General features: G+C 36.3%; 1 protein-coding gene across 1 annotated transcript in view; it reads left to right on the top strand.

Moving 5' to 3' along the window:
* Positions 1-3,851: 3,851 nt before the first annotated feature.
* Positions 3,852-26,097, top strand: part of CAAP1 (caspase activity and apoptosis inhibitor 1) — a 57,871-nt gene continuing 35,625 nt past the window's right edge. Inside the window, exons 1-4 of the mRNA XM_069474313.1 lie at positions 3,852-4,204; positions 8,927-9,127; positions 9,958-10,042; positions 11,123-11,198. Of these exons, the coding sequence (XP_069330414.1) occupies positions 3,929-4,204; positions 8,927-9,127; positions 9,958-10,042; positions 11,123-11,198 (638 nt within the window). The 5' untranslated portion in view covers positions 3,852-3,928. The remainder of the gene's footprint in view (positions 4,205-8,926; positions 9,128-9,957; positions 10,043-11,122; positions 11,199-26,097) is intronic.

Below are 26,097 nucleotides of genomic sequence, written 5' to 3'. Positions count from 1 at the left end.
AACAGACAAAAAAAACAAACAAACTGTAAAATAATGTAAAGAGATTTATTCTCAGCAAATATGAAAGACCATGGCTCAGGGATCCACAAATCCAAGAAGCCTTGAGTAATTAGTCCCCTGAGTAAGTAATTTACCTGCAATTCCTGTCTCCCTAAAATGCATGAAACCAAACTGTAACCCAGCTGCCTCAGGACCACTTACTCAGGATTGGATTTGTGGATCCCTGGGCCATGGTTACTCATCCTGGCTCAGAATAAACCTCCTTAAATTATTTTACGGAAGTTGTTTTTTTCTGTTAACAGAATTTTAACAAATATTTGAATCCTTAGTTTATTCCAAGCAATGTATTAGGTGTTGAGACAACAAAGCTGTGTAATACATGGCCTCTGTTGATGGGAACTAATAGTGTATTGGAGAGGATATTGAGCAAGTGCCTGCAGTAAAGTTTTGGATACTCTGTAGGGAGGACAGTGGGTTACAAAAGAAGTGGTTAATTCAGCAGGATTTATGATGGAAATGACTTGGAAAGGTTTTAAATAGGTCATACTTGAATCTTCTATAAAGTAAGATAAGTAGAAGTAGGGTTATTGAATAGGCCTGGAGGGTATATTTCTAGGAGAGAGATGTACCTGAAGAGAAAAATGCTGTTCAGATTATGGAAGGTCTTACATGTTGTATATTGTATTAATTAGGACTTTATGTTGTACCTGAGAGATAAGCTTAATGGTAAAAAAAAAAAAAGAATTACATTGGCTCACTAATGATGATAGCATCAGGATTTTCTATTTCTTGTTTCAGCAAGTATCTTTTGTCAGCCTCATTTCCTTAGAATTCATCACGAGACAGAGAACATGTCAACTAGCAGCTATGATGTAATTTCCTTATAGTTCATCACATAAGGTGAAAGAGCAAATTTCTCACCTAGTATCTCTTTATGAAATCCCAGTACTGATTGACTCTAGCATTAGGGCATGCCATCCCTGGCAGTCATTATCAATGCTTAGTGCGTTGCTGAAAATGGCATATGCATACCAATCTCTGTATACCCTCCGATACACTTTTTCTAGGGGCAGAAAAAACAGTCTGCATTTGTTTGCAGAGTTTTAAGTCTGAACAACGTTTAGTGCTGGGCCTTGAAACTGTCAAAATTCAACCACTTTTGACCTACAAAATAAGGCAATTTCATATAGTTCAACCTAAATAGACAGTAACATCTCTCTGGCTCTAAGTCAGCCTTGTGATATCTCTATGCCATGTTCTTAGCATGAATCAAAGTTCTTTCCCTGTCCTCTACTCTGTAGAATCCCATGTAGAAAGCAATTTGTACCTGTGGTTCCAAAGCCCACTTGATTGTCATTGTCAGAGTAGCAGCTAAGTCTTTCTGCCCTGTGTTGTAAGAGCACTGCAAGCCTCCTATTGACCTCCTTTATTAAAGACTAGTTTCTAGCATTAATTTTACTAGGTACTTTTACTCGCATTATCTAGTGAACTAATATAATCTTGTATCAATCTGGTTTTCCACCTGCAATTATTCAATCATTCACTCAACCAGTTTTAATCAAGAATGTATTATGTGCTAAATTTTTATTAAGGACAGTGGGGTATTGGGAATACAGAAGTAAACAAAGTCTTTAATTTCATGGAGCTTACATTCAAGAGGGAGACAAAGAAATATATGTAAGGCCAGGTATGGTAATCCTAGCACTCTGGGTGGCCAAGGCGGGAGGATTACTTGAGCTCAGGAATTTGAGACTAGCCTAAGCAAAAGCCAGACCCCAACTCTACCAAAAATAGAAAAGAAAAAATTAGCTGGGCGTGGTGGTACCAGCTACTTGGGAGGCTGAGGCAGGAGGATCGCTTGAGCCCAGGAGTTTGAGGTTGCAGTGAGCTATGATGATGCCACTGCACTCTAGCCAGGGTGACAGAGCGAGACACTGTCTCCAAAAAATATATGTATATATATGTATATATATACACACACACACATATGTGTGTATGTGTGGGTGTGTGTGTGTGGTGGTAAGAGCACTGAAGAAAAATAAAACAGTAAGAAGAATGCAGAATGGCATACCGAATGAGAATAGAAGCACTTCCTATTATGTACTTTCTTATTGTTTTTCCCCACTAGACTATAAACCTATGAAGCCATGGATTTTTGTCTATTTTGTTCCTTCTATATCACCAGTGGTAGAACAATGCCTTTGTGTCCTAGAACAAGTGTATTGGAGGGTGGACAAACGCTGGGATTCATCTGCCAAATTCATAAATACACTATAGCAAATTAGGAAGAAGTGCCTTGCCTTCTTGGTCCAGCTGAAGAAATAAGAAAACTATTTGACAGGTAGCTGTAGCCCAAAGAAGCTGTAGAAGCTTCTCAATTGATTTTATAAGAGAATAATTGGCAACCAGGAATTAATAAACAACTAGTTCTGTCCAGGCTAATAATACCATTTTAGGATTGAATTAGTTAGCTCAGGCTGCCATAACAAAAGACCACAAACTAGGTGGCTTAAGCAATAGAAATTTATTTTTTCACAATTCTGAAGGTTAAAAGTCAAAGATCAAGGTGCCAACTGGGTTGGTTTCTGGTGAGGGTTTTCTTCCTAACTTGTGGAAGGCTGCCTTTTTGCTGTGTCCTCACATGGCCTTTCCTCTGTGTGCATGTTGAGGAGAGAGGACAATCTATGGTGTCTCTTCTTGTTCTTGTTCTTCTTTTTTTTTAAATAAGGATACCAGTCATTTTAGATTAGGGCCCTACCCATAAGACCTCATTTAACCTTAATTAGCTTCTGAATGGCCTTATCTCCAAATACAGTCACTTTGAGGTTAGGGTAGTAATTTTGTTCGTACGCGATTTACTCCATAACAGGGTCATAAACATTAGGTGTTATTAATTTTATGTATATTTCCTGTCTGTGACAGTAACTCTTTCATTCTTTTCAGGTATGATACATAATGAGGCTGATACGGAACCCGTGGGAACATAGCGGGCTCAGCCTCATCATTTACCTTGGGAAGCAAAGTTAAGAATAGGGCCTGGGGGGAAAAAGACAGTTTTCCTAGGACTGGAAGTACCCCTGGTTATTAACCCTGGTCTTGTTTGTTTTAGGTACTTATTAGCTGTTGAATGATGAGATAAGTTGGGAATGTAGTCAAAGTTAGTTTCTTTTTTACATTGCTTCTTACTCCAAGGAAAGGCACAGGTTTACTACCACTCAGCTAGCTTTGCCCCAAGCTCTACCTTTTGCCTTCGTTCGCTAAAGCCCCCTGCTGAGACCACCGAAGGCAAATGGTGACACTTTTTTAAATGTGCCCTTGATCCTTGATTTTAAAACTTGCCTTCTGTTTAGATTACTGTCGCCCACAAAATCTAACAATCATAAAGCTATGACCCATAGTCAATTTTCAAAAACTCAAGTCCTTTACTTGTCCATCTTGGACTTTATGCAGGAAATACATAATTTCCCCAGGTGATGACGATAATGAGATGAAACTACTTTCCCCTAAGTCCTCTTTATTGTTATAATGTTGTTAATAACATAAATAAAATTTAGAGGCAAAAGAAAATGGAAAAATCAGAAACTACACTTTTACCTCATTCAATATTTTTTAAAATGACAAACGTGAAAAAGCAGTACCAATAAGTCAAAGAACTCTCGTCAAGCTCCACCTTCCGCCCTCTGCAGAGGTATAAAAACAAGCAAACTACGGCTAGAACTGAATCACAAACTCAAGTCTACCTCCGCGACTGGAGATGCAGCCCGATTGGTGCTGGCATCTCTAGAAACGCCTCACCACGGTCTGCGACGAGGCCGGAAGTGACGCATACACCTGCGACGCTAGAGCCTGCCTCGGGTTGCAGCCTGATCCCGGCTTCAGTCGGTCCAGAAGCGGCGGACTTTCTTCGCATGGTTGTAGCAGAGGGATCATGACGGGGAAGAAGTCTTCCCGGGAGAAGCGGCGCAAACGTAGCGGCCAGGAGGCAGCCGCGGCGCTTGCGGCCCCAGACCTCCTGCCTGCCCTTGCCAGTGGCGGCAGTGGAAGTACCAGCGGCTGCGGGAGCGTCAGCTGCTGTGGGAACGCTAGCTTCAGTGGAAGTGTCACCGGTGGTGGCAGCGGGGGCAGCTGCTGGGGCGGGAGCAGTGAGCGTCGGAAGCGGAGGAGCACCGACTCATCCTCCAGCGTCTCGGGCTCTCTGCAGCAGGTGCGTGCCCCTCTCGCCGCTTCCCCGAACTGCTTTTTGGAAGAAGGCTGGCTACCGGCGGGATAGGATGCCGGCTGGAGCTAACTAATTAAGTGTGGCGATCCCAAGTGCTCACTGGTGCTTGAGGTTCATAGTCCTAAATTCTGGCGAACCTTTCACTTTCATGTCTTGAACTTCTGGTTTCTGGATTTACTGATCAGCTAACTTTTTTTTTTTTTTTTTTAAACTTACGGCCCCTTCCACTCCTGTGATCTCAGTCTCTTTGAAGAGTATGGGTTGGAAGCTAGCTTTCATTGCCCTGGCAGACAGACGCTTTACTTCTCTCTTGGCCTTCACCTTTAGTAGATTATGGTTAGCTCCACATTGCAGATGAGAAAATTGAAGCCCAAAGACGCTAAGGAACTTTACCCAGGGTCACAGTTTGTTAATAGCTCCTAGACTTAAATTCGATGTCTGACTTTACAAGTCATGTTCGTTATGCTCCATCAAACTGCCAAGATACTGCTGTCTTAAAAATAATTTACAATTTATTATAAAACGAATGTATTATACTTTAAATTCATTCAGTACAGAAATCAAGGGTAAAGCGTGGAGTCCCTCTTCGTGTTTCTGCATTAATACTTTGATATGCATCCCTTTTTGTTAGCCTTTTTCTGATGTGTGTATATAAGTTCCTACACCTAGACTTAATTGTCGTATTCCCTCTATCAAATACCACTGCACTGTTGTGTGATAGGTTTCTTTTTATATGTGGTATGTTATTTTTTAGTGACTGCCTGGTATTCCATTATATCCTTATTAATGAATATTTAGGTTTCCAATTTTTGTTATTACCATATGAAAGCAAACATTTTTGTACATATATCTTGTGCAAGAGTTATGTTAGGATAGAGTCTTAGAAGTGAAGTTGCTGGGTCAAAGTTTATGCGCTTAAAAAAAAAAAACTTGGTAGATGTCACCAAATACTTTCCAAATGAGACCTTGCTGATTTATAGTCTAAATAGTACCTAAATGAGAGAATGCCCATTTCTGCAAATCTTCACCAACATTTGATAATACGTTTTTTTAAGTTTTTTTTTCTTTAAGCCTTTCTCTGGGAGAAGGTAATACATTTTTTAAAAGTTTGCCAGGCTAATGCGTCAAATTAATATTGTTTTAATTTATATTTTCTTGATTAATAGTGAGACTGATCATTGTTATATTTTTGTATGCCATTTAATTCCTTCCTATGTAATTTTCTGTACGTATCCTATGCCCATTTTTCTGTTTGGTGGTTTTCAACTTTTCACTGTAAGTTTCTAATATCTTTTCATAAAATCTTCATTCTAATTCTTTGTGTGGAATATATTGCAAATGTTGTCATAACTTGTCCAGCATGTACTGAATTGAAGCCTTTGATTTCTTTGTAGTCAAAGCTAATAGTTTTCTTGGCCATCTAGATTTTGTGTGTTGTTTAGAAAGTTCTTTCCTATTCCAGGATCATACAGGATTATGTATGTATCTTCTAATGCTTTTTTTTTTTTTTTTTTTTTTTTGGAGACAGGGTCTTGCTCTATTGCTTGAGCTGGAGTCAAATGGCATCATCATAGCTCACTGCAACCTCAACCTCCCGGGCTTAAGCAGTCTTCCCAACTCACCCTCCCTATTAGCTGAGACCACAGGCCTGCACCACCATGTCCAGCTAATTTTTAAATTTTTGTAAAGATGGTGTCTCACTATGTAGCCCAGGCTGGTCCCGAACTCCTGGTCTCAAGCAATCCTCCTGCCATGGCCCAAAGTGCCGGGATTACAGATGTGAGCCACTGTGCCTGGCCTCTTTTAATGCTTTTTAACATTACATTTTAAAATTGGGAGTTGTGGAAGCATAGAAGTCCATTTATTTTTATGTGTTTTCTTGTTCCTAGCTATACTATTTATTAGTTTGAAATTGATTTTCAAAAACATTTCTCCTAGTAATGAATTCTGTCTCGTTTTTGGAACTACTATTTTTTTGTTTTTTGGATTACCAAGGGCTTCTAGTGTAGTATTGAACAGTAGCAGTGGTAGTAGGCATTGTTTTCAATCTTTTCTTAGTGGGAACATTTCTAATGTTCCAGCAATGAGTATATTTGTCATAGGTTTTGAAAAATACCTTTGATCAGGTAATTCCTAGTTCACTGGGGGTTGTAGAGTTTTATCAGGTGGTTTTCTGGCATTCTGTTGAGATGATCATGTAGGTTTTGTCCTTTAATGAGATAATGTAATTTTATTGATAAATGACTGATAAATTAGTTGATGTTGAATTGTCCTTGCAGTCTTGGGATAAGTTCTATTTGGTTTGTTGGGCTGGTTTGTTGTACTTGGCTGGAATTTGATAGTTTTACTTTTGTGTAAATGTTTCTCAGTTAGATCATCTTATAGTTTTTATTTTTGTTATGGATTGAGATGGGAGGCTTTGTATTTTTTGGTGTGTTCCAGAATGGTATGTATCTTCTTTTCAAATATTTGTCAGAACTTGACCATTGGATCATTCAGCTGTCTGGATCTGGTGGGGTTTTTTAGGGGTGGTTTTTGTTGTCTGTTTGTTTGTTTTTGCTTTTTTTGTTAAACTCTCTTTTAAAAAAATTCTGTAATAGTTGTAGATATATTCACTTCTTCCACTCATTCTAGATTCAGTTTTGGATATCACCATTCTTATCTTAAATGGTTTCCGTATCTCTAATGCTCTATCATGGTGGGGACACAAACAACATTAAGTATTAAAAACATTTGCATACAGAACTAAACCTAACTTCTAATGAAAAGAAGTGTATTTATGAAGAAGAAAAAGTTGTTGCATATTAGGCATGTCAGTAACATCTCAAACTTCTGAGAGTGGCATGATATCTGTTGTTTATTGAGTTCCCTATTTTTTGGAAGAACTTCATTGAAATATAGTTTTCATACCACACAATTCACCCATTTCACATGTACAGTTATGTGGTTTGGCGTTGTACAACCATCACTACAGTCAATTTTAAAATATTTTCATCACTCCAAAAAGAAACCTTATGTTTACCTTTTAGCTATCATCCTTAATACTCACTCTCACCCCCAGGCAATCACTGATTTATTTTTTGTCTCTACAGATTTATAGATTTCCCTGTTGTGGATATTTTATATGAATGGAATCATATAATGTATGGTATTTTGTGTCTGGCTTATTTCCCTTAGCATAATGTTTTAACGGTTCATCCATGTTATAGCACATAGGTTCATTCTTTAGTAGTACAAAGATTCATGCCTTTTTATGCCCGTATAATATTTCATTGTATGGCTATATCACATTTCGTTTCCATTTATCATGTAGTAAACATTTGGGTTGCGTCTACTTTTTGGCTATTATGACTAATGCTTCTATGAACATTTGCATGTGTGCATTTTGTGTGGACATGTGGTTACATTTCTCTTGGGTATGTATCTAGGAATGAAGTTGCTGGGTCATCTGATAACTTTTTGAGGAACTGACAAGCTGTTTTATTTCCAAAGTAGCTGTACCATTTTATGTTCCCACTAGCAATGTATAAGGATTCCAGTTTCTCTACATTATTACTTTGTCAGCCATCATGACAAGACTTCGCCTTCTTTACTTTTTCAGTCTAATTATCATAGTATTCTTTAAAACAGGCCCATTTTTAAAGTGCTTTTTAAACAATTCCCTTAAAAGATATAACAAACCTACCTGACCTGTATGGTCAAGGATGATTTTCCTGAGGAAATGACTTTTGATTTGCTATCTGAAGTATCTGAATTTGTTGTTAATCTTGTGAGTATAGTGTGGTAGAGGAAGGGGGAGGAAAGACTGTCTGAGGCAGAACATTATGCAAAAGCTTTGGCCGTATGAGCTGAAGGGAGGAGAACAGGTTATATATGAGTAATTCAAAGAAGATTGTTATGTTCAGAACACAAAGAATGAGTATGAAGGGCCAGGTAGGCCATATTATCCTAAGAGCAATAGGAAGTCATTGAAGCATTTTAAACAAGAAGGAAGGAGTAAATATACATTTTATAAAATGCATTATGCTAGTAGTATACAAAACAGAGACCTCAGATTAGATTCAGTGAGTCCAGTTAAATGGCTATTGATGTAATCCAGACAAAGATCATGGTAGTTTGGACCAGGATTATGGCAGTAGATTGGGAAGGACAGGATAGATTTGGAAAAGCAAAGAAATTTGACAAAAACATCTTAAATTACTGATATTGTATTACTTGGTAACTCCCAACATGATTAAATTATACAAAGGTTTTTTTTTTTTTTTTGTTTTGTTTTTCCCCAATGGTAATAGCTCCTGGAAAGCGCATTAACTTTACTGCATAATATTTGTAACATTTTTACTGTCATTCCATTTCTTTCTATGAATTTAAGTAGAATGACATTGCATATGCAAAGCTTTTGGGTGAATGGCTACCTGAAGGAATATCCTAATTCTTCAAAAGTCTAAAATTGTAGGAAATTATTCAATATTGGATATATTTTCATTTATATGTTCTAAGATATTATCTCTTCCCTTGATAGCTACTCCTTGAGTTAATTGCAGTGTGGAGAGTAAATGCTGAACAATCAAATATTCTTTCTCTGGTTTTAGACAAATAACTGTTAATAAAGAATTTGGGAATTTTTAATGAAGAATTTATTAAATGAATATATTCTATATATTTTAAGTAGTATTATTTAATAGTTCTTTATTCTTTTAACTTTAGGAAACCAAGTATCTTTTGCCAACTTTGGAAAAAGAATTATTCTTGGCAGAACACAGTGACCTTGAAGAAGGCGGATTGGACCTGACTGTGTCATTGAAACCAGTTAGTTTCTATATATCAGACAAAAAAGAAATGCTTCAACAGTGCTTCTGTATTATAGGAGAGAAGAAGTTACAGAAGATGCTTCCTGATGTGTTAAAGGTGCTTCATTACATATATTATCAGATATATACGCATATATAGAAATACAACCTTCTATAGCAATCATTTTACTCATAGCAGTTTATAATTGGATGTTTTCATCTAAAACAAGCTGCTTGAAAGATATATAAAAGGGATTTTGGAGAACCATGAACAGATTTGTATATTTAAAAATTTGCCAAGAAGAATGCTTAGGCAAGAAATTTATTGACGCCATGGAAATAACTCTATTAAATGCAGATAACTCTATTAAATGGTAGTAACTAAATTGAACGTGTAATGAAGCTTTCTGGTGCTTTAAGAAATAATATAATGATATGCTGCTCTGTAACAAAACACAACACTGGTTGACAATAGCTTATATTTCTTTAAATTTACAAGTGTTTTTATATATTTATTTCTAAAAATTACATAGGGAAATATATGTTATTTTATAGTTGTGGAAATAGGCCTTGGACAAGTTAAGCCCAAGATCATAGATCTAATGTGTATAGAGCCAGGACTTGAATATTTAAACCTTTAGAATAATTATCTAACATAAATATATTGCTATTAAGAATACCTGGGAAACTGACTTACTCTTCAATTTGTTCTTTCATAATAAACATGGCTTTATGTATTCCCATCAAATCTCTAAAATGTTCACATACTGACGGTTTTTCAGATTTCATCCCATAAAAAGATGTATGTGAATCTACTTGAGGCTTTAATTTGTTTTATTAAGATTTTCCTAACTGGAATTTTTTTTGTGATTGCAAATTTCCAGTTTACATTGGAGCTATATTACACAAATGCTTTTTTTTTTTTTTTTTTAATGTCATTTGCTTTAGAACTGTTCAATAGAAGAAATTAAAAAACTGTGCCAGGAACAGTTAGAGCTTCTGTCTGAAAAAAAAATCTTGAAGATTCTTGAGGGTAAGATGCATATTTCTACATTCTGGTAATTTATTAGTTAATACCATTAATATATTCAGCATAAATCCTGTGGTATTTCTTTCTCTTACTTAGATATTACTTTAATTTCAGTACTGGATAATCACTGAAGAGTATTTTTACTTCCATTTGTACTGAGAAATATAGTTTATTTATCAGAATGGCATTTCAAGAGTAGACTTGATGTATAGTTTTTCCAAAACAACTGTGTAGGTAAGAGCATAAGTAATAAAATGAAATAACAAAATTAACCGAAAATTAGCTATTGAGAAGACAAAGATTTCCCTTAAAATAATTTTTTAGGGCTAGGCACAGTGGCTCATGCCTGTAATCCTTGCACTTAGGGAGGCCAAGGCAGGAGGATTGCTTGAGCTTAGGAGTTTGAGGTTGCTGTGAGCTATGAGCTAAAAAAAAAATTTTTTTAAATTTTCTGCTTTATAGTCTTTATATAATAGCTTTTAGTTACCAATTACACACTGTTTCTGCTCTAAAAGACCCAGATGCAGAGTTAGAATAATTCCTTGCAATTTGCCAACATTTATATGTCTGCCTGAAGCATGACTACTCTTTGTGATACTGATGCCTTTAGAATTTTGAATTTTCAGCCATTTTTTTTTTCTTTTGGAGCTTAGCAAGGATTTTAGCATTAGCATCATAGACGAAGAAATACAAAATGTAGGCTTTCAATTTCCAGAGATAACTTCATTTTTAAATATAAAATGGATTTATGGAATTTTGTAACTCTGGAAAAAGATGTATACATATGTGTGTAGTCTGTAAGTATATGCACATTCTTGTGTGTATATGTATATACATATAGATAAAGATAGATATTCTTGTGTATTTATGTAGATAACGGGAAGGCAATGAGAAATACCTAATAAGGCATTGAAAAAACTCATTTTTAAAATATAAGCAATTAAAAAGGTAATCTTTTAACAAGTATAAAGTTCTTTAATGTGCATCACTTTTAAAGATGAGTGTTTTTTAATGCAGTGATTAAATCATTTTGACTTTTTGTTTTCTGTAAGCATGATTTTAATAGTTTATTTCATTTATAAGGTGACAATGGACTGGACTCTGATGTGGAAGAGGAGGCAGATGATGGCTCTAAGATGGGATCTGATTTAGTCAGTCAGTAAGTTAAAAAACTTTCATTTTTATTTCAAAATTTCTTTGTTACTCCTTTGGTGATTTCTTATGTCAAGGATGTGATTGTTTTTCTGTGTATTATTTATAAAATAATTCATTGTAGAAGGATTGATTTGTTTACTTATTATGATTGATCCTTTTGGTATATATGAGGACGGACTTAATTACTTTTAGGATTAAGATGATTTTCTTGGCTGGGCGTGGTGGCTCATGCCCATAATCCCAGTACTTTGGGAGGCTGAGGTAGGAGGATTGCTTGAGCTCAGGAGTTCAAGACCAGCCTAAACAAGAACATGACCCTGTTTCCAAATAAAGAAAAATTAGCCAGCCACGGTGTGTGCCTGTAGTCCCAGCTACTTGGGAGGCTGAGGCAGGAGAATTGCTTGAGCCTCAAGTGATTGAATCATAGGAGTTTGAGGTTGCAGTGAGCTGGATGACACCACTGCATTCTAGCCTAGGGAACAGAGCGAGACTCTGTCTCAAAAAAAAAAGATTTTCTTAAACTACTATACATAGATGTAGAACAATAGCAATGTCAACCTGAAGCAGAATTATAGCTCTCGTTTGGATTTTAAATATACTATTCATAATACTCACTATTTATTTATTTTTATTTTGTTGTGTTTTGTTTTAATTCTATTTTATGACAGAGTCTTGCTCTGTTGCCCAGGCTGCAATGTTGTGACTCCATGACAGCTCACTGTAGCCTTGAACTCCTGGACTCAAGCAATCCTCCTGCGTTAGCCTCCCAAGTAGCTAGGACTACAGGTGTCCACCACCATTCCAAGCTAATTTTTTTTTGTTGTTGTTGTTGAGACAGAGTCTCACTTTGTTGCCCAGGCTAGAGTGAGTGCCGTGGCGTCAGCTTAGCTCACAGCAACCTCAGACTCCTTGGCTTAAGCGATCCTACTGCCTCAGCCTCCTGAGTAGCTGGGACTACAGGCATGCGCCACTATGCCCGGCTAATTTTTTCTATATAGATTTTTAGTTGTCCATATAATGTCTTTCTATTTTTAGTAGAGACGGGGTCTCGCTCTTGCTCAGGCTGGTCTCGAACTCCTGACCTCGAGTGATCCACCCGCCTCGGCCTCCCAGAGTGTTAGGATTACAGGCGTGAGCCACCGCGCCCAGCCCCAAGCTAATTTTTAAATTTTTTTATAGAGATAGAGTCTCGGTATTTGCCCAGGCTGGTCTTGAACGCCTGACCTCAAGCTATTCTTCCACCACAGCCTCCCAAAGTGCTGGGATTATAGGTGTGAGCCACTGTACCCATCCCTACTGTTTATTAATTGCTCACTCTACCAGGCATTATGTTAATAGCTTAGAACCTTTCATCTCAGTGAATTCTTCTACATATTTATTAATGTTAGGTAATAATAACCTCATTTCACAGATTCAATAGCAAGGTTCGTTTTATATAGATACACATATTTTACCTGTAAGTATATATAATTTGATTATTGTGATAAAAATGCCTATTGTTTTGGGATATTGACTAATCAAGAAGCAACATGCCAGTGCTCTATCAGTCAATGCATATCAAAGTTTAATCCACTAATTTTAACATCCGTTTATGATTTTTGCCTAAAACAATTGTTTTTGTAGTTTCTAGTCTCTCTTTGCAAAGCCTAGCATTTTTCCTGAAGAATAAAAAAGATTTTGTGTAGCACAAATAAGAAGAGATTACCAGAGTCAGTAGCATAAATAAGTAGTACATATTTTAGCTGAAATCTAGAATTCTTTCATTTTTGATAGAATACTAGTGGGTAGGCTGAGTGCAGTGACTCACACCTGCAATCCTAGCACTTTGGGAGGCCAAGGTGGGAGGATCTTTAATGCCTGGAGTTCAAGACCAGCCTAAGCAACTCAGTGAGGCCCTCGTCTCTACAAAAAATAAAAAAATTAGCTGGGTGTGGTCGGCGTAGGCTTATAGTCCCAGCTACTTGGGAGGCTGAGGCAGGAGGATCACTAGAACCCAGGAATTTGAGGTTACAGTGAGCTATGATGATGCCACTGCACACTAGCCTGGACAGTTTTTTGAGAACTTGTCTCAAAAAAAAAAAAAAAAAAAGAATGCTATTGGGTATCATTAAAAAAGGACAAATTTTTTTTTTTTTTTTTTTTTTCCAAATAGAAATAGGCTCTCCCTTTGTTACCTAGGCTGGAATGCAGTGGCATGATCATAGCTCACTGCAGCCTGGAACTCTTGGGTTCACATAATCCTCCCGCCTCAGCCTCTAGAGTAATTGGGACTATAGGCATGTACTACCCACCTAATTTTTTTATTTTTTGTAGAGACAGGGATCTCACTATGTTGCCCAGGCTGATCTCAAACTACTGGCCTCAAGTGATCCTTCCACCTTAGCCTCCCAAAGTGCTGGGATTACAGGCATAAGCCACTGTGACCAGCCATGAAAGGACGATTTTATGTTACAATTGTAGAGAGCTTCAAATTATCTACCTCTACTGAAGCATTGAAAAGCTAGCACTATATTGCTTGGCTGCCTCATCATAATGAGATTTTGGTCATCACATACACCTTACTTAGGAGTGCCATAGAGTGATTTATACCTAAAAATAGAATAGAAAATGTGTACATTTTAATGTCTTACTATTGGCTTTCCTTCAAAACACTTAGCTTTAGGGGCCGGGCACGGTAGCTATTCCTGTAATCCTAGCACTCTGAGAGGCCAAGGCGGGAGGATCCTTTGACAGCTCAGGAATTCAAGACTAACCTGAGCAAGAGTGAGACCCTATCTCTACTAAAAATAGGAAAAATTAGCTGGATGTGGTGGTGCACACCTGTAGTCCCAGCTACTCGGGAGGCTCACTTGAGGAAGGAGGATCATTCTAGCCCAGGAGTTTGAGGTTGCTGTGAGCTGGGTTGACAGCACAGTACTCTAGCCCCGGCAACAGAGTGAGACTCTATCTCAAAAAAAAAAAAAGATACTCAGCTTTAACTCTTTTATATAGCATACTAATCTAGTTCAGCTGATTTAAGCATTTACAAGGCCTGTTAACTTTTAATGCTTTAAAGTTACTAAAATTATCAAAATCATTATGTTTTTAATGCTACTTATAGAGAATCCTGAATTGAACTTTTGCTTGATTGCATTTATTATTTCTTTGTTCAGATCTGTTTTTTTCTGGTTTTTGAGGTACAGTTAGGATTAAGTGCTTTATTTTTTCATAACTGAGCAGTAGTACTACCTTTTCTATTGTTAAGAGCTATTTAATAGATAGCAAGTTAAAGTAGGAATTTAATTCTTTTTAAAGATTACAACAAAATGCAGCCTTTGACTTCTGAAGTATTCTAATGAAAAAGTAGTTAATAGATTTAAAGTGACTGTTGTGAAGAATCCACTTTTTCAACGGGTTGAGCAATAACAAATATCAAAAACTGTTATAACAATCACTGGTGGGAGCTGATAATGCCAAACCATTGAGATTCTTTTGAATTATTTGAGAATATAAGCTTTTTTTTGAAAAATAAAAATCAAAATTCTAAACTATAAGACATCAGATAATAATACTAATAGCTAGCACTTACTGAGCATTTTGTGTCAGACACTGTTTTAATCACTTTATATGTTGTCATTGATTCCTAGGGTTTGTACCACAACCTTATGAGGTAGATATTAACATTATCATTTTAGAGATGGAAAAATGAGGCTCAGAAAGATTTGTGTGCCTGAGGTCACACAAATGCTTATGAAAGTTGGAGGCAGTGTTTGTTATAAAGAGACTATATAGACGTTTATGCAAGTGTATCTGGCTTTGAAACCTTTAAAACACTTAAACTTCCTTAACATCATTGTATTCATTTGTAAAATGGAAATAATTCTTGCTTCCTAGAATTGTAGGAATTAAATGAGCTAATGTGACTAGTTGTTATTAATATTAATAATATTATGAATGGGGGAGATAACAATGCTTTGTGAAGCAATGAAGATGGAAAAGGGAGATAGTATGGGAAGATAGTGGCTTTAACCCATGTTTCTTACTTTTCTTTCCCCCTACTTCTTGGAGCAATAAAATAACCTAAACGAGCAAACTGGTATAGCCAAGAAAGGGGTTCTGAGGTTTTCTTTAGACATCCAGGAGAGATTGCAGGTGAGAAACTTCATTCTCTTTGATACTGAGCAAAATCTAAGGCACAGGGTTAAAGGCAGTGATTTGCTTTTTCTCAGAGCCTTAGGAGGCTGCATAAGAGGTCTTAACTGGCAGAATGCTTGAATCCTATTGGAATATGTGACACCTTCCTATTTGCTTTGTGCTTAGAGGGACAATTCAGTCCTTTTAATCCATACAGAGGGAAATTGAACTGGTGGGAGATTCATAGAAAACTCCTTCCAGTGCTTCAACAGAGGATTAAGTTTGTTAACATGTTTGGTGCTTGGTGCTGAAAATTCCCATGTCTTCCACAACCAGCTGGTTTTTCACTCTCTAAAAGATACCAGTAGTCTGACCTGTTTGGATGCTAATAGAACAGTCAGTCATGAATAGGCAAAGAAGAATTAGAGGAATTCAGTTACTTGAGAGCAGAAAACTAAGCTGAGTAACTGTAAGTGGCCACTTCTGTTGAGCATGGAATTATTAGAATATAGGAAAGAAAACTTTAACAAAGTAATGAAAACTCTCAAGGAAATATAATTAGAGCACAAAAATAATTTTAGGAACTAAAAAAAATTCTAAATTTCTAAATTCAATGGAATAGTTGTGGCTCAGAACTGAATCATTGTCATGAAAAATCAAGTTGAATAAATAAATACAGAACAAGACAGAGAAAAACTTCCAAAAAAAAAAAAAAAAAGGAAATTTTTATGTGTAACTCATGGGAGCCTGGAAGACAGTTTTAGAAGACCTATCACACATATACTGGGAATTCTAGAAAAAGAAACAATTAGAAGAGTAATCAAGAAATTATAGAATTAAATTTTTTGAGTTAACGACTTAAAACCATAAGGGTAGGAATAACGAGAAAAGATCTTGTTATGGGCTGAATTATGTCCTCTGGAGATTCATATGTAAAGTCCTAACCCCCAATACTTCAAAATGTAACCTTATTTGGAGATGAGTTCTTTTTTTTTTTTTTTTTTTGAGACAGAGTCTCACTCTGTTGCCCAGGCTAGAGTGAGTGCCATGGCGTCAGCCTAGCTCACAGCAACCTCAAACTCCTGAGCTCAAGCGATCCTCCTGTCTCAGCCTCCCGAGTAGCTGGGACCACAGGCATGCACTACCATGCCCGGCTAATTTTTTCTATATATATTTTTAGCTTTCCATATAATTTCTTTCTATTTTTAGTAGAGATGGGGTCTCGCTCTTGCTCAGGCTGGTCTCGAACTCCTGAGCTCAAACGATCCGCCCACCTCGGCCTCCCAGAGTGCTAGGATTACAGGCGTGAGCCACCGCGCCCGGCCTGGAGAGTTCTTTAAAGAGGTAATGAAATTAAAATGAGGTCTTTGATGGGGGGAAGTCCTATACAATCTGACTTATAATGAAAGGAAATTTGAACACACTGAGACTCTAGGAACTAATCTGTCTGTCTATCCATTCATCTATCCATCTATCTGAAATTTTTCCCCAACCTTTTAATTTTGAAAATCTTTAAACTTACATAAAAGTTGACAGAGTGATATAATGAACCCTCCAGCTAGATTCAGCAATGTTAACATGTTGCCGTATTTGCTTTCTCTCTTATTTCTTTTCTTCCCCAGAACCATTTGTACGAATTTGCTATGACTTCCATAACAAAATATCATAGATTAGGTGGTTTAAACAGCAGAAATTTATTCTATCACAATTCTGTAAGCTGGAAGTCCAGCATCAAGGTGCCAGCAGGGTTGGTTTCTTCTGAGGCCTCTCCCCTTGGCTTGCAGATGGCCACCTCCTGCTGCCTTTTCACAAAGTCTTCCCTCTGTACACCTGCGTCCTAATCTCCTCTTATAAGGACACCAGTGGACTAGGGCCTACCTAATGACCTCATTTTAACTTAATTACCTTTTTAAAGGCCCTATCTCCAAATATAGTCACACATTGAGGTACTGGAGGTTAGAGCTTCAACATACAAATTTTAGTGATGGGGAGGGGACACATTTCAGTCCATAACAACATTGAAAAATAAGTTGTAGATGTCACAAAATTTCATGCCTAAACAATTCAGTATGTGCCTCCTAAAAATAAAGAGACATAGTCAGAACAACATCATCACTCTTAAGAAAATAAACAGTAATTCAAATAGTGTCACCTAATATATTGCCCTTAGCAAATTTCCCCAATGTGAAAGGACAAAAGTGGAAGAAATTTATTTCTTTATTTCTTTATTATCTTTTGTAGAGACAGGGTCTTGCTTTGTTTCCCAGGCTGTTCTTGAACTCCTGGCCTCAAGCTATCCTCTCACCTTGGCCTCCCAAAGTGCTAGGATTACAGGTGCGAGCCACTGTGCCCAGCCTAGGACAAATTTAATTTAAAGATCTCAATTGGCTTTATTCTAGAATTAGGCAACACTAATTGCCTAAATAAATGGCCTAATTTAATTGCCTAAATAAAACAGAAGAGGTTGGCTTTACAGACAGAGTTGAAGAAAGCAGAAGCAAAGAACAAGGAGCATATTGGTTTTTCAAAGTTACTTTTTTTTTGTAAGGTGGAGACGGGGAGAATGATAGAAAAATAATAATTGTTTAGTTAACATCAGGTTACTTCAAGCTGCTACTTTTATATAAGGACTAAAGCAGAGGGAACTTCATTATCATGCCAATTGAAGATTGAAACTGGCCTCTTTGTAAAATTGGCTGTTATTTCTCTCTCCTGATTTCTTAAAAGGTCAGATAAACCTTAGTCTGGGTTTGGTGACAGGGAACTTTATCATGAGTGACTCCATTTTGATTTTTAATCTGTTCTATTGAGGCCTAGTTCAGGAACTTAGTCCAAAACAGTGGCTTGTCAGCCTAAAGAGAGAATACTCTGTATAAGAAAAGATGTTTATTTGAGAATAGAACATTGCAGTGGGAATACACATGCCATAGTAAACTGTGTCTGTATTCAGGGAGGTAAAGGAAGACAAAGGTTTTTAAAGGAAAAATGAGGAGGATTACATAATTGTTTTGAAATAATTATCTTTGGCTACAAGTACCAAATAGCAATAATGAGGACAACACCAGTCCAAGGTTAGACAGACAGTTGCTAGGTAGATGTCCTTGCAGAAGTATTTTTTGTGTAAGGGTGTGATGAACTTTGTGCAAGGTTGTAGTTTTTGTGCAGTCTTTTTCATTATCAGGCGTACAAACATGAGAACCCTCTCTTCATGGCCTTCTCCATCTCTAGTTGTCTGTGTTTTCTTAACATTAGGGACTCCATTTGATTCTGACAATTTTTACAGCCTCCTATAATTTTTTTAATAACATATTCAAGAAATATCTTTTATGGCATATTTATTTTAATTAGTTAGCAGATTGATTCCGATGCAGGATCTAGTCAGAGTTCATATGTTTCATTTGATTGTTATGTTTCCTACTGGGGGTAGGGAACCTTCGGCCTTGGGGCCAAATGTGGCCTTCTGGATCCTGGAGTGCAGTCTTTTGACTGAATCCAAATTTTACAGAACAAATCCTTTTAACAAAGGATTTGGGGATTGGGGATCTGGAAAGTTTCACACTTGGGATATGGCTTATTGATTCCTCTGGGCATTGCGTAACTGGTTCATAATCCTTTATATTTCCTATAAATTGGAAGTTTGTTCTAGAGCTAGAATAGGTTCAATTTAAACATTTCTTGGCAAAAATACTTATAGACTGGGTGACCACATAATTTGTTTTTACAAATCAAGAGCCAGGATAATAGACATAAACTATGTGATCACTGTGTTCATTGAGTCACATTAGGAGACGCATGATGTCAAGTTTCTCACTATTTATATGCAAAGTTTGATTACTTGGTGAAGATGTCCTGCTAAAATTTTAGATTCTTAAGGATAAAGAGAAAATGTAACAAGTCATTTGACTAAAAGACCAGGTTATAAAGGAGTTGCATTTAATGTTGAGATTGGTTTCTAAAATAATGGAATAGGACTTACGGTTTAAAAATGACAGAATAAACAGCAATTTTGCTCTTAGAATTCATTGAAAAGCAACAAGGAGGACAAGAAACAGAAACAAATTATCTTGGATGAAATTAGGAGACATTCTCAGCCTCAAATCACAGTATTTGAGGAGATATTGCTAAATGTAGTGATTTTCAAATAATGTTGTGGGAAGACACCTGTGAAAGACTTCCTTGTATACAGATTTCAAGCAAAGATGCAGTATACATTTCTCCAAAGTCAGAGGAAGGGATTTAGGGAAGATGGAAACTTGAAGGTTGCTCTTTTTTCCGTTCACTACTAACCATAGTGTATCTGTTATACCAAATCAGGTGGATTTTGGTATTTTAGGTGCCAGTAAGATTTGTGCTCTTTGAGCATCCTGGCAAAGATAACCAGTAAAGGGTGTTTCCTCTGGGGCTGGATAGGTACCTCTTGACTTGTATTGGAGAGCCTAAGGAGATAATCATGAAGTAGTGGATCTTGAGGAAAACTTGGTCTGCTGAGATCTGGGAGCTCTGCTGGGGGAGTGGAGGAAGCTGGGGAATAGAAAGGGAGAAGTCAACATGTATCTTGTGTGAACATGCCTAGACTCTTTCACCTTTATGAGTTGAAGATAGAGTTAAATGGGCCAGGCATTACCTGTCTTTGAAACTGAGAGAGCCTGAGAAAATTGGAGAGCAGATGTCTCAAAAAAAAAAAAGCAATCTACTTTTACATTCCAGACCTATGGAGGCAGAGACTGCTTTTCTTTTTGCCACTTTTGGGGCAGCTACTAAACCTGAGCTCCAAGGAATTCACTATAAATAAGTACATACACACGTGCATGCATACTTATATAACATCTTTAAAGGACCCTAATGTCTAGAGAGAAGATTACTTGAAAGAAACAAAGCACATGCCAAGCTAAATCAAGCTCTTAGAGAAATAAGATGAACACTTGCAGGAAAAAAATGAGCTCTTGTGGAAAATCAAGTGCAGCATAAAGAAACATTCTTGGGCTAAAACACTTGATTTTCTAACTAAATTCTGTAAGGTAATCAGAGCAGGAGATTGTAACCATTGAGACCCAAATTAATTGCCTGGAGGAATAAGTACCCAAAGCAAAAATATTAAAAGATGGAAATTATGAGAGAAAAATTCAAATAAGCTAGAAAGCTCCAGCATTCTTGTATATGATAAACAGGAATCCTAGAAAGAGAAAATGAAACATAAGGAGAGAGGTAATGATTCAATAAATATAAGAAAATTTTCCTGACGTAAAAAAAAGATTTAAGTCTTCAAATTGAAAGTGCTCATTGAGTTCCAGGCAGGATTGTAGGGAAAAAAGTATATTGAAGCAAATCTTTTTTATAAAGGGAAAAATCTAACAGCCTTCCAGATGGAACAAACACCTCATCTAAGAAGGAAAAGGATCATATTTTTTTAATCTGCAATACCAGAAACTATAAAACAGTTGACTACCATCTGTATACAAATGAAGTTGCAACCCAAGCTTCTATAGTTGGTCAAGAAACCATTCATCTCTTGGAAGTAAAAAAGATGCAGATAGGCGGGAATCCAGAGATTATATACCCATAAACCCATCTGAGGAAAATACGGTCATGTGTAGCTTAATGATGGGGATACGTTATGAGAAATGTGTGGTTATGTGATTTCATCATTGTGCAAACATCATAGACTGTACTTACACAAACCTAGACAGTACAGATTGAGTATCCCTTATCCGAAATGCTTGGGACCAGATGTGTTTTCGGATTTTGGAATATTTGCATATGCCTAATGATACCTTGGGGATGGGACTCAAGTCTAAACATGAAACTCACTTATGTTTCATATACTCCTTATACACATAGCCTTGAGGTAATTTTATACCATATTTTTAGTAATTTTGTGCACTTCTCACATGAGGTCAGGTATAGAATTTTCCACTAGTGGCCTCATGTCAATGCTGCTCAAAAAGTTTTGGATTTTGGAACATTTGGAATTTCAGATTTTTGGATTAGGGATGCTTAACCTATATAGCCTACTAGATACCTAACCTGTATGGTATAGCCTGTTGCTCCTGGGCTACAAACCTGTACAGAATGTTATACTGAGTACCATAAACAGTTGTAACACAATGGTAGTATTTGTGTAAACATATCTAAACATACAAAAGGTACAGTAAAAAAAATTAAAAAATGGTACATCTGTATAGGGCGTTTACTATGAATGGAGCTTGCAGGACTGGAAGTTGCTCTGGGTGAATCAGTGAATAAGTGGTGAGTGAATGAGAAGGCCCAAGATATTACTATACACTACTACTCTATAAACACTGTACACTTCATCTACAGTACATTTATAGAAAAATTTTTTCTTTAATAATAAATTAGCCTTACCTTACTATAACTTTTTTAATAAACTTTTAATTTTTTAACTTTTTGACTCTTTTATAATATCACTTAGCTTAAAATACAGACACATTGTTCAGCTGTACAAAAATATTTTTTCTTTGTATCCTTATTCTATAAGCTTTTTTGTTCTTAGAATTTTTTTTTCAGTTTTTGAACTTTTTTGTTAAATACTAACACACAGACATGCACATTAGCCTTGGCCTGCACAGGGTCAGGATCATCAAGATGTTACTCAGTGATAGGAATTTTTCAGCTCCATGAATCACTGTCATATAGTGGTCCATCATTAAAAATGTCGTTATATGGTTCATGACTCTATATAATTCAAGAAGGTAGGAAAAAAGAACAATAAAGTAAACTTTAAAAAACAAAAGCATAGAGATAATATACTTAGTTGTGAAGGCCTGAATACTTTCTTCCTAAGATAGGAACAAGGCAAGAATATCTACTCTCACTACTTATGTTAGAAAATAGACTGGAATTTTTTTTTTTTTTTTTTGAGACAGAGTCTCACTCTGTTGCCCAGGCTAGAGTGAGTGCTGTGGCGTCAGCCTAGCTCACAGCAACCTCAAACTCCTGGGCTCAAGCGATCCTCCTGTCTCAGCCTCCCGAGTAGCTGGGACTACAGGCATGCACCATCATGCCCGGCTAATTTTTTCTATATATATATTTTTAGCTGTCCATATAATTTCTTTCTATTTTTAGTAGAGATGGGGTCTCGCTCTTGCTCAGGCTGGTCTCGAACTCCTGAGCTCAAACGATCCACCCACCTCGGCCTCCCAGAGTGCTAGGATTATAGGCGTGAGCCACCGTGCCTGGCCGACTGGAATTATTATATGCACAGGTGCAATAAGGCAAGAAAAAGAAATACAGAGACATATAGTTTAGAAAGGAAAAAATGAAACTGTCCCTGTTTGCAGCAGACATGACCATCTATGTAGGAAATTTCAAGGAATTTACAAAAAAGATCACCTAGAATGCATGTGATAGACTAATGACCTCCCCTAGAGATATCCAAGTCCTAATTCCCAATATTTGTGAATATGTTAATTTATATGTTAATTTGCTGAAGTATGTACATGTAAAAAACAGAAGGGACTTTAGGGGTATATTAAGGATTTTAAGATTGAAAGATTATCCTAAGGCCGGGCGCGGTGGCTCACGCCTGTAATCCTAGCACTCTGGGAGGCCGAGGTGGGCGGATCCTTTGAGCTCAGGAGTTCGAGACCAGCCTGAGCAAGAGCGAGACCCCACCTCTACTAAAAATAGAAAGAAATTATATGGACAGCTAAAAATATATATAGAAAAAATTAGCCGGGCATGGTGGCGCATGCCTGTAGTCCCAGCTACTCGGGAGGCTGAGACAGGAGGATCGCTTGAGCTCAGGAGTTTGAGGTTGCTGTGAGCTAGGCTGACGCCACGGCACTCACTCTAGCCTGGGCAACAGAGTGAGACTCTGTCTCAAAAAAAAAAAAAAAAAAAAAGAAAGATTATCCTAGATTATCAAGGTGGGACCAGTATAATAAGGATCCTTATATGAGGGAATAAGAAGGTCAAACAGAAATAGATGGGATGATTGAAACAGAGGGTGGAATAACATACTTTGAAAGTGGAGGAAGGAATCGCAAGCCAAGGAATGTAGGTAGCCTTTTAAAAGCTGGAAAAGACAAGGAATAGATTTTCAAGGAATACAGTACTACCTACACCTTGATTCTAGTTCCCTAAGACGTTTTTTGGACTTAGGACCTCCAGAACTGTATGAGAATAAATATGTTGTTTTAAGGCACCAAATGTGTAGTATTCATTAGAGTTTATCCTTGTTATCAACTGAGATATACACCTTTATTTTTTTAATGAAAAAATAATTTCAAATGTGTCTAGTTAGGGCAATCTGTTATTAAAAATATGTGAAAATTATATGTTTTAATGGGCAACCTATGCTCTTTTATCGTGTATGTGTATGGTAGGTATTTAATATACCATATATATGTTAATTTTTTTATAACCCATTAGAGATTTTAAGGTACAGTATATTCAAATTATATTTCTCCTCTAAGATTAGCTTTGAAATATACGTTTTTCTTTCCAAACCTCTCTGATGTCTACTGCTGTTTAAAAGATCATATGTTTACTCTGATCTTACATTAAAATAACTCTTTTTTACTACTAAAAATAACAAGAAAACAGTAGTTAAAAGAAATTTTTGACAGCATGTTACTTTGAAACGTAATGAGTGTTAACTTATAATGGTTTTCATGGGCATAAGATTTAGGAACTTTGAAGATGCAACATCCATAGTGTCTAAATATCTTCATTTTTTAAAAAGGTGAGAAAATTGATCTCATGGAGGTAGTGAACAGAATGGTGGTTACCAGGAAGGCAGGGGTAATGGGGAGGGATGAGGGGTTGGTTAATGGGTACAAAAACAGATAGAAGGAATAAGTTCTAGTGTTCAATGGCACAGTAGGGTGACTATAGTTAACAATAATTTATTTTTTATTTCAAAATAGCTAGAAGAGAAGATTTGGGATGTTCTCAGCACAAAGAAATGATTAATGTTTGTGGTAATGGATATCCTGGTTACCTAGATTTGATCATTACACATTGTATGCTTATATCAAAATATCACATGTACTCCATAAATATGTACAGCTGTTAACATTATATATCCATAAAAATTTAAAAAATAAAAAAAGGTGAAGAATGTCACCTTAGGAAAGCAAATGAGCAAATTTGTATTTCAGATAGTCTAAAAACTTTATCATATATAATTTTCTACTGTTTTAAAACTATTTAGAATCGTAATAAGATTTGTAAAAGTTACAGATTAAGATAAATTGCTTAATAGCAACAACAACAATTTTAAGTAAAGTCATATGGAGACCTGGAATTACAAGTGCTGTTTCCATTTGGGCTGGATAGAAAGACTTTATTGTAGTTAAAATAGCACTAAAAATGAGAACAAATATTAGTTTGGCCTATATATGTTAGATGATTATGCTCTAAAGAATGTGTTTATAATGAAATTTAAGTCTTGAATAGTACAATAAAATAATCAGGGTTGAGATTTTATATATAAAGAATAGAGTAATAAATACTTCAGGGAAATCTTAGCAATGTTTTAGAATTGCTCTCTAAATATCTTTTTATGAATTTTAAATGAATATGCTTTTATTGAGTGATACTGATGGAGATTTAAGTGTAAATGAAGCTGCATTATCCTATAGAGGAGAAGTGGTGTTGCAATGATATCACAGTTGTAAAAGAATCTAGGTTCTCAAAACAAGTTATATTATGAAGTAGGTTCTGGATGAATGTTCTGAAGCTATTGTTCCTAGCCACTGCTACTTTATTAAGCATAGGATGGGTGTGTTCTAAATTAGTTATCAAATTCTAATTTTGAATGATTAACTTTTAAAAAAATAAGATACTCCTACATAGGCCTTAGATTTAGGCAGTACATATAAATTGAACCATTTCGTTTTTACTAAAATATGGAAATATCTAATAAAATCTACAGAGAATTGTTTTGTAAAGTGAATGGTCCTTTGATAGGAATTATTTTTAAATCTCTGTTGTCTGTTTTGAAAATCTGAAATGTGAATGCTTTTGTTTAAAATAGAATAAGTGGGTATTCTTAAAATATAAAATGGTTAAAAAGAGCTAGTTTTTGTCATCTAGTTATTAGTTACTACTTAAAGTGTACTGGTTACTTGTTAGTGGATGTTAGTACATTGTAATAGGTTTGTTTCTTAAATAGCCCACAAGTTGTTCCACTCTTCAAAACTGGCATAGTTTCTTGTATACTACTGTTTTTAGTCAGGGTAGGCACTTTAGAGAAGATTAACTGAAAGAAGAACATAGTGCATAAATGTAGGGGGTTTAATGACGGCTTTGCAGTAAGATGTTTTATTCTTGAAAACTACTGGGCTATTCTTCAGGCTTGATCAGTTTTATTATTGAGAGAAGCAACTAGGGTTGTATGACCACTCTTGCTGAACTCTAGCAGTGGTATGTGGTAGAACTCTTGTTTATTAGTTTAATAAACTTTCATGTGTATATAGAGTTACACAGCCCATCCAATTATATAGCCCAATTGAAAGCCAGAGATTAGCAGCTGCTGTTAGTTTTTCTATTGAGCTATAACACAGTTACTCACCACCTTTCGTTTTTAATAAGGGAAAAACGTCCATGTACTTTTTGATGAGTTGGAGCTGTCCAGTGGGTTCAGCTCATCTGTCATTAGAATGTTAAGAGTTTGATTTGTTTCAATTCAACTAACATATATTCCTTGAATATGTATGCGTAATAACTTTCAGAGGTATTCAGCCAAATGCTAAACTCTCTCAGTAAGTGTCAACAAACTGAACTTTTTGGGAAAAAAAAGAGTCCTTCATAAACTGCTGTTATTA

Source organism: Eulemur rufifrons, chromosome 7, assembly GCF_041146395.1.
Source record: "Eulemur rufifrons isolate Redbay chromosome 7, OSU_ERuf_1, whole genome shotgun sequence".
NCBI lineage: Eukaryota > Metazoa > Chordata > Mammalia > Primates > Lemuridae > Eulemur > Eulemur rufifrons.
Note: the sequence above shows the minus strand (reverse complement) of the source record. Positions and strands in the feature narration are given on the sequence as shown.